General features: G+C 43.8%; 1 protein-coding gene across 1 annotated transcript; it reads left to right on the top strand.

Moving 5' to 3' along the window:
* The first annotated feature begins 4,208 nt into the window (after positions 1-4,208).
* LOC123791051 (HLA class II histocompatibility antigen, DP alpha 1 chain) lies at positions 4,209-9,330 on the top strand. The gene is given in 6 exon segments (XM_045795728.2): positions 4,209-4,294; positions 8,053-8,271; positions 8,273-8,292; positions 8,678-8,959; positions 9,180-9,301; positions 9,304-9,330. Coding segments are annotated over 6 exon segments (756 nt in total).
* Positions 9,331-10,067: the final 737 nt, after the last annotated feature.

Raw genomic sequence — 10,067 nt, 5'->3', positions numbered from 1 at the left:
GGAGTTGGAGGCATAAGAAGTTGGAGGAATGTGCCCAACCCATTAGGTCCAAGTTTCCAGGGTTCACATTTCACTCAGTAATGAGTTCCTCAGCATCAAAACTGCTCACTTCCCACAGTGGTCTCTCTCACAAGGCAATGAGACTCTATTCATTTCTCTTAAATCTGAACCCACTTCTTCTCCATCTCACCCCACCTATCCCACCATCCACCACACTGCTCGCTATTTACCCCAAAGGAGAACCCAGCCCTGATTTCCAATGTACTCATATCAGCAACACTGCCCCTGGGCCCCAGAACAGCATCGCCTCTTCTGTCACCTCCTGTGGGACACTGTCCCATCTCACCAGCTATTTCCACAGTTCCTCTGGCTGTTTAGGACTCTCGCTTCTCCATTTCTTCTCTCCTGGCAGGCACGAGCGCACAGCTGAGCTGCCCTGTCTAACTCTCTGCCCATCTGAGTCAGAAATGTCTGAAATTTTCCCTTTCCCCATCTGAGAAATGGGTACATCGGGATGGAGTTTGAGCAGATGAATTTGGAAGTTTCAAATGCTATTACCCCTGGAAATTAAGGAAGGGACCTGAGAGTACCCGATCCTCATGAGGAAGTGGGGCTGGCCTTATGGATGGGGATGAGGAGGCTGGGAAACTTTAACATAAACAAAGTCACCATTCTTTCACAAATAGTCTTCTTGGTGGTAAATTGGAACTATAAGAGGCCATTTCCTGTTTCTCACTCCTCTGGCCCTGCCCTGATGTGCCCTGATCCAATTCCTGATGTGAGGGACAGTCAGCTGCAACTGGTATCCTGTTGGCCTTCACCACAACTTGTCCTCATCACCCTCCTCTGCTGCTCTGGCCAACACTGGTCATGGAATGAAGGTGCCTGCCTGGTTCTGTGGAAGGGCCCCTACCTGCAGCACTGACTCTACAGAGTGATCTTCAGATCTTGGACAATGCAGACTAACCATAATTTCTCCTTTCTGATCTTTGATGGATGTAGAAATGTCATTTTGATGACCCCTTTGTGAGAACCTTGTCCCTCCAAAATCACTCCAGACCACCAGGTACCATTGTCCCCATCACGTGCACACCCTGACCTCCTTCTCACTCTGGTGAGAACAGCAGCTCCTACACAATGTCAGAGCCCCAAAGTCTTTCTCAGGGAGTGGGCCCACACGGAAAGCCCCCTAAGGTCATTCCCCTGAGCTGGATCCTCCAAGAGCAGCAGCTCTGCACTTACCTGGAGTGTCTCTGCTCTGAACCAGAGGGGAGCTCAGCATCACCAAGGACATCACCAGAGCTGCCATCCCTGGGACCCCAGCGATCCTCAAGACCACCATCCTGGAGCCTGGGAGAGGATGGGTGCTGAGAGACTTGCAGCCAGAGCAGCTCTCCCTCAATGTGCTCGCTCCTAAAATATCAGAGATGATGAGCTTGGACAGCCTTCCTTACCCCCTGGGTGTGGCCAGATTCTGAAAAAGGAACCAATAAGCAGGAATTGTTACTCACCAGACAGAAGTTTGGTGTAAAGCACGATTCTTGAAGGTGTTAAGATTCACTGAAGACAGTATAAGGAAAGGGATCCTCATTTTGAGCAAACTGGGTGAGTTATAAGGCTTGATCGTTTTATATACTTTCCTCCCTAGGAACAGATCCCAAGGAATGTCATTCCCTCTAATGGTGAATGTCATCCCCTTGCACGGACATGTTCTGGGACAGAGCAAGTCCTAGGCAGTGTGTTAGTGACTTAGGGGATTAGACTGTCCATCCCGGAACTCAGAATAGTGCTGGGAGCTGTACAAGCAGTCATGCAGAGGGTGTGCTGTGCATCTTTCCCTCTCAGCAGTAAAGCAGCTCTTAGAAGAAGAATGGATATGGACTAAGGGTCTCTGGGTTTCAGTACCAGATAAGGCATGGAAGTAGGTGTGTAACTTTATACAAATTACTTGCCCTTTCTGGACCACAATTTCTTCATTTTTGAAATGGGTATGGTAGCCCCTGCATATCAGTAATTCTGCAAGGGTGAAACGGGAGCACCCGGAGAAAATGCTATAGAAACTCACAGATCTGAGAGTTTTGAGTAGATCAATGAAGTTATCAGGGACCATCTTTTTTTTTTTTTTTCAGTTCAATATATGTATATATTTTTGGTAACTTTTAAACACCAAATAGTCCCAACAAACAATACAGGTAGTTCCTGAAATGAGGTAAATATACTCCCCCAGAACACACAACCTAAGAGAGACAATAACAAAAAAATATAATTTCTAACACATTTATTAAGTACTTACATGAAGTGTTGATGAATTTCATAAAAACATATAAAATATTTAATTTAGGTTTTCTATTAGGTACAAGGATGCATTATAGAGAAGTGGTCAGGCACAGGTTTAGAAAGCCCCTTTCTACTACTTCCAGAATTTTTTTAACCCACTGTGATTTATTTCCTCTCATGTAGAATGGAGATTATTATATCATTTATTTATTGGGAAATCTAATTGGGGTGATACTCATAATTTGTGAATCTCTTAAAGTCTTGTACATAGTAAGGAATCAAGAAATGTTAATTATTATAATGCAGAACACAAGAAATTCTTTATCTAATATAACATAGTATTTAATCCAATAACATAAATTCTATAATTTTAACAATAAACACCAGAGGAATTTCTGCAGTTCCCCATCCCTTTAGTGTAGTTCCAAACCTCTCTGTAATAAAACAGCATATCAGCAAAAGATCTACCATTAGACTTAATGTGAAATGATTAGGGAAATTGTCCTTAACAGTAAGGTTTAGAGGCGCCTGGCTAGCTCAGTTGATAGGGCATGTGACTCTTGATCTCAGGGTTGTGAGTTCGAACCCCATGTTGGGCATGGAGCTTACTAAAACAACAACAACAACAACAACAACAAACAGTGAGAAGTAAATGAAGGTGCCTTATATCACCAATTCTGTATAAGAAGAAATAAGAGTAATAATTAGAAATGAAACAATTAGGCATTTTTTGCCTTTTGTTTATCTGCCTGGGAACATCAAAGAATTCCTCTAAAATTATCAAAGATATAAAATGGTAAATATAATATCATTTGATAACAAATGAATTCTTATACAATACTAAGAATCAACATGAAGGGGCACCTGGTTGGCTCAGTCGGCTAAGGGTCTGACTCTTGATTTGGACTCAGGTCAGGATCTCAGGGTCGTGAGATTGAGCCCCAAGTCAGGCTCTGTGCTCAGAGGGGAGTCTGCTTGAGTTTCTCTCCCTCTGCCCCACCCCCCACTCAACTGCACAAGCTCTTTCTCTCAAATAAATAAATAAATCTTTTAAAAAAAGGAATTGATGCAGAGTAAGACAATTATCATATGGTTTCACTCATATGTGGGGTATAAGGGATAGCACAGAGGACCATAGGGGAAGGGAGGGAAAACTGAATGAGAAGAAATCAGAGAGGGAGAAAAACTATGAGAGACTCTGGACTCTGAGAAAAAAACTGAGGGTTGCAGAAGGGAGGGGGGTAGGGGGATAGGGTAACTGGGTGATGGGCATCAAGGACAAGCACTGGCTGTTATATGCAATGAATGAATCATTGAACACTACATCAAAAACTAAAGATGTACTACGTGTTGTCTAGTTGAACTTACTAAAAAAAAAGAATTGACATGAAGTTTTGAAAAGTTATCCATTCACAAAGGTCACTACTCACAAAAAATACAAAATCAACTTCAATGATATTTTTCAAAACAATCTCATTAAGAGGAAGATGATTTGATTTAATCTTTTTATTTTAGGTAGGCTCCACACCCAATATGGGGCTTGAACTCACGACTCTGAGATTAAGAGTTGCATGCTCCACCTGACTGACCCAGCCAGGAGAGGAGGAAGATGGTTATGATGTCTCTAGTGTAGTTTTTTTCCTCTTATTCCCAAGTCTCACATAGGTTGGGATTTTCTGGGTCACGTTGGTCCTGACAGCTCTCCCACCTCCTCTCCCAGTGTCTATCATTTTCTTTCCCAACCAGAGATGCCCCTTCTGAGGTTTTCTAGTTGGCTGAGCCACATTGAGCTGTTTCACTTCCACTCCTTCTCCCTCCACCAGATAGGGAGATAAGTCCTGGATTCAGAGCTCCTCCCAGCCCTGCTCTGCCTCATTGTCTCCTCACTGTCTGGTTCACAGTGGCCGCTGCAGGTGTACCTTGAAGACATAATGAGCCGGACCCAAGTCGTGATCTTGGGAGCCATCACCCTGGCTGCCCTGCTGAGTCCCCATGGAATTGAGGCCATCAGGGGTGAGTGCTCGGGTGGGCCAGAGAGGGCGGGGACTATAAGGAGATTTGTAGCCCATAGGTGCTGTTTTCTCTTGTTTCTTTTCTTTCTTCTTTTTCTCTTGTGTGAGGTCTTTTGCTTTTTGTCTTTCTGACAACAGTAAAACCTGTTTGTCGAACCCTGACCAAGTACTAAATCTCATTCCATTTCACCACAGTGTGTTCAGGAGGCGTTTATTACTTTCATTCTAGAAATGAAAAGACTGAGACCTAAAGAGATGTCTCATGAACCAACCCCATGTCACAGCACCAATGAGTGAGAGCCATGGCTCTGCATCTTCTGGAGAGCGTCTCTCTCTGTCGCTCTTGAATTTCAGAGGTAAACTTCTTGAAATTGGAGTCTTCAATGCCTGTTTTTGCTTTCTCCTGCTTCAGTCAGTCCTCAGCCCACTGCATTCTCCCTTTTGTCTCCTCACATCTCTGATGCTGCTCTCAGCGTGGCCAGTAGTGGCCTCCTTACAATCAAAACCACTGGTCATGTCTCTGTATATCTTACCTGTGTCCCTAGTAATATTTGGGACATGACCACTTCCTCCTCCCTGGAATTTTTCTCTTGTTCTTTGTCTTTGAGAAGCACACTTTCTCCTTGTTTTCTTTTTTTCTTTTTTTTTTTTTTAAGATTTTTTATTTATTTATGTTACAGAGAGACAGGCAGCGAGAGAGGGAACACAGCAGGGGGAGTGGGAGAGGAAGAAGCAGGCTCACAGCGGAGGAGCCCGATGTGGGACTCGATCCCAGGACGCCAGGATCACGCCCTGAGCCGAAGGCAGACGCGTTAACGACTGTGCTACCCAGGCGCCCCACTCCTTGTTTTCTTCCTACTTGTTAGTCCTCTCCTTTTCAGCTTCTTTTTAAAAAAATTTATTTAAGTGATCTCTACACCCAGTGTGGGGCTTGAACTCACAACCTGGAGATCAAGAGTCACACGTTCTTCTGACTGAACCAACCAGGTGCCCCCAGCATCCTTTTTTAAATGTCCATGTTTGTCAGGATGCATGACCACACACTCTGACCCTGCTATGATGACTTTGTACAGGTCTTGGATGACCCAACCCAAGCTTATAACTTCATCTACCATGAGTTCTCCTAGTGTCTGTCACTAGCCCAGTCTAGTTTGAGATCCATCCATTATTTCAACTGTCCTCAAATCAACTCTACTTTGTCCCCCAGAAATTCAAACCTATTATGTCCCCAAAAGAATATTTTATCTTCTCTCACTTCCTTGTCTTTCATTACTTTTCCTGTCACTGACTCCACAATCCTCCACGTTGCCTGGGTATCATGGACTCCTTCATATCCCTACTTCCACCATGGCACTTAATGATTCCTGTGGCTTCTCATCTCTTCACTACCATTCAAACACATCCTCCCATCTCCTTACCCTGTGTTACTGCCCCATCTACACCTTCATCACTTGCCACCTGCTTGCTGAAGAGTCCTACTGGTCTCGCTTGCAAACGAGCCTCTTCCAATCCATCTTCCCTACAGCTGCCACCTTCAAGTACAAATCTCATCGTTACCTTCTTGATTAAGATCCTTCAATGATTTCTCCAGGGCTATGGATCAAATTCAAACAACTGCAATTAACACACAAGGCAGGTCCCAAGGTAGCCCCTCCATACCCTCTGAGCTCCAGACTTATCCAAGGACTTGCAGTCCTCCAAGAAGTCCCATGCCTCTCTGCTCCTATGTCCCCTGCTAGAGAGGCCACTTTCCTCTTTTTCTGCTTTGCTAACCTCACATAAAGACCATCTCTAGGAAGCCTTACTTCAATCTCATTTTAATGATCTCTTTTTGCTCCCAAGTAGCATCAGCATACGCCTTGTGATAACACAGCAATGATGAAACCACATATATACAATCGTCTTTTCTTTGTCTCTCTCATTCTTCGGATTTCAAGTAGCTTGAGGACAAGGACCATGTCTTCTGATTTATATCCTTAAGTGCCTGGAGAATGAAGATTCACAATAAAGCTTTGACTGAATGAAAATGAAAATCTGTAAGAGTGTAATTTGCTTCACAATGCATAGGCCTTTAGTTTTAAGAATTTGCAAAAACAGGGGCTCCTGGGTGGCACAGTGGTTAAGCGTCTGCCTTTGGCTCAGGGCGTGATCCCGGCGTTGTGGGATCGAGCCCCACATCAGGCTCCTCCGCTATGAGCCTGCTTCTTCCTCTCCCACTCCCCCTGCTTGTGTTCCCTCTCTCGCTGGCTGTCTCGATCTCTGTCAAATAAATAAATAAAATCTTTAAAAAAAAAGAATTTGCAAAAACAATAAAAATGAGATATTCTAAGGTGAACAAACTATGTCCATGTAGCCAGGTCTGTACTTTTTTTTTCTTTTTTCTTTTTCCTTCATCTTCTTTTCTGTGAGTGATTTTCCCCAAGTATTCGTGTGAGACAGTGAATCCTGTCACTAGAAGCGTCCAAGGAGAGGATTAGTTCTCCACGTGTTGGAGCTGCAGGGAGAATCTTTGATTTGGGAGTTGGACCAGCGAGCCCCAGAGTGTCACTTCCTTTCAGTTTTCTCAGGGCCAAACTCTGTCATTTTTATTGTTTTGCTGTAATGCTAATAGATATTTTTCTGTTGTCAATCCCTCCCTCCCTTCCTTCCTTCCTTCCTTCCTTCCTTCCTTCCTTCCTTCCTTCCTTCCTTCCTTCCTTCCTTTCCTTCCTTCCTTCCTTCCTTCCTTCCTTCCTTCCTTCCTTCCTTCCTTCCTTCCTTCTTCCTTTCTTCCTCTTCCTCCTCCTTCTGTAAAAGATAAACTTTTGATAACTGCTTTTATCACCAGGTTAAGTCATGCAGTTACAAAGTAGTTAGAAATTTCTGAAAGGATATATTTTTTTTAAAGCTCATTCTCACATAAATAATATCTAGTACTTCATTGGGACACTACTGTTCAAACGTTTGCTGCTTCTTACACCTCAGGTAAAACTAAGATGCTATCCCGTAGGTGTTTCAAATCCAACAGCCTTTATTTCCAGGGGAAATTACCTTCAAAAACATAAAGTCAACAAGAATATTTGTGAATGCTGTGTGAATGATAACACTTTAAAATTTAATTTGCCTTAAATGAAGGTGTTGTGGACAAAATTACATAATCTACCATTTTTATTCTAAAGCTAAAAAAGTAACTGGAAGTCTATAAATGGCACTGAGACTCTGGACATCTTTTTATTTCCTTCACAATTTAAAAAAAATTCCACTCTGAAAGATTTTTATTCTGCTCTCCCCTCTCCCTCAACCCACTCTGTGGCTTTATCACTAATTTTATATGCCTGGTCCTACAAGGATTCTGAGATATTGTGCATGTGGGTGGGAAGATGATTCATTCTTGCTTCTACGAGGAGCTGTGCTACCTGGGGCCAGTTACTTAACCTCCGTGTCAGGTCCGTAATATGCAGAAGAATGCTTTACATGGGGGTATGAAGATGCAAAGAATAAGTTGAACACATAGTAAGTCCTCCATAAATATTATCTTATTATTGTGTTCAGTGTGATTATTACTGTACTGGAGTGATGGTTGCTTAAATTTTCAGGAACGAGGGAAACAACCTGAATTCTCAGTAAGTCATTTCTCTCATTGTTTCTTCCCATTTTCCCCCCATTTTTCATTTCCCATTCTCTGTGTTAATCGTTCATGTTATTACTGTTTGTTTCCTGTGTTCTGTTTACTTTCTTACATAACCACCTGTTCTCCAATCTCCCTTTTTCTTCACGCAATGGGCCATGTGTCAGTGTATGCCGAGTTTGTCCAGACACGCAGACCCTCCGGGGAGTACATGTTTGAATTTGATGGGGATGAACAGTTTTATGTGGACCTGGATAAGAAGGAGACTGTCTGGCAACTGCCAGAGTTTATTCATGCCTTCGACTTTGATGCTTGGAGGCGTGTTGCTGACATCGTCACAGCAAAGAAGAACTTGAACATCCTGATCCAACGATCCACACACCAGGGCCACAAATGGTACTGCTTGCTCTTGCTCATTTCTCCACACCCAACTACAGGGATAGGAGATTCCCTCTACTGCATAGAGAATGGGAGACTCAGATGTCCACTCATGAATGAAACTCTCCTCATAAATGAACAATATTCAGTCCATAAAACTGGGTGCTTCGGTCATCAAAGGAGTCATGTTCTTATTCAAGAACAAGGTTGGGCTGGGGGAGGCCAGTCAGGAGCATGAGAAGCTATGACTTTGATCTGGGAGCCATGGTTCGGGAGTAGGGGGATACAAAGGGTCGGCATGAGAGAGGTGGCCCCTAACCTGGAGAATATAGGGGTTAGGGTGGTGGAGACCTTTGAGATTCAGCCAAAGGCAGAAGACTTACCAGGTCCTGTCCCTTCTCAGAGCCACCTGAGGTGACTGTGTTTCCAAAGGAGCCTGTGGAGCTGGGACAGCCCAACACCCTAATCTGACATGTGGACAAGTTTTTCCCACCTGTGCTCAATGTCACATGGCTGTGCAATGGGCAAATTGTCACCAAAGGAATAACTGAGACTGTTTTCCTGCCCACCACAGAATTCAGATTCCACAAGTTCCACTACCTAACCTTCCTTCCCATGGCTGAAGATGTCTATGACTGCAAGGTGAAGCACTGGGGCCTGGACCAGCTGCTCCTTCAGCACTGGGGTATGGAGCCCCGTCCCTTTGCCAGCGCTGTCCTGACACCATCTTTATTTCCAGGATCCATCTCTCAGCAGCACCTGCTTTCCTTAATCTCATGTGTCTTATTGTCACTTTATCCAAACTTCACTGGTGATCTCACAGTTTCTAACTCTTCATACTCCTACACCTGAGGCCAGCTCTTGCTCTCTGTGCCTTTTAACTCTGTCTTTCCTTTGTGCCTCAGGGGCTCAGGAGCTGATCCAAGTGCCTGAGACGAAAGAGACTGTGGTCTGTGTCCTGGGCCTGGTGGCAGGTGTGGCGGGCATCCTCACTGGCATCGTTGTCCTGAAGACCAGGCGACCCGACAGCATCCCCAGGTGCAGGGGCTCCTGTGAGTCATCCCAGTGCTGGTACCAGGGACACAGTGCAAAACAGGAGGCAGCCCGGTAGGGGTGGTGAATGGGAAGGAGAAACACTTCAACAGGGGCTCTTCAAGCACATGGTATTTCAGAATCACTGACTAGAGGAAACAATACACTGATAAAGAACATCGGTTGAGTTGCTTCCTACTTACCAGGCGCTCTTCTATATGCTTCTTATGTATTCACTTACTTATGTCTGGAAGTTGGTACCATTATTTCCCCATCATACAGAGGGGGAAGCAGACACGAAGAGGGGTGAAGGAGCCTGTCCAGGGTCACACAGCTTGAAAGGTACAGAGTTTGGATATGAATTCAGGCCTTGGGACTCCAGAGGCTCAGTCTTACCCACTATGTACATTGTATATATCATCTGCACTCATTTTCTCTCTCCCTGACAATCTTCATAACCTTGATTTTCTTCTGTTGTCATAGTGATGTCTACGAACCTCCAATACTGTGTTAAACATTTGTAATTATAAAGGACATCCTACCTTTTGCATAATCTCAAAGGGAATGCATTTAATTTCTCCATAAATATATTTGCTATAGGTTTTTGGTTAATAATCTTTACAGGTGGTAAAATTGATCAAATTGTTTATGCCATTATTGAGTCGAATTCAGTTGAAATTAATATGCTGTTCTTTTTTGGTTTACTGATTTTTTTGGGTGGTATTATTGATATTCTGACATTGAGCCTTCACTGCATTCCT

This window comes from Ursus americanus, chromosome 32 (assembly GCF_024610735.1).
Source record: "Ursus americanus isolate L20-20 chromosome 32, mUrsAme1.1.p, whole genome shotgun sequence".
NCBI lineage: Eukaryota > Metazoa > Chordata > Mammalia > Carnivora > Ursidae > Ursus > Ursus americanus.
The sequence above is the reverse complement of the archived record's forward strand: the minus strand, read 5'-3'. Positions and strand labels throughout refer to the sequence as shown.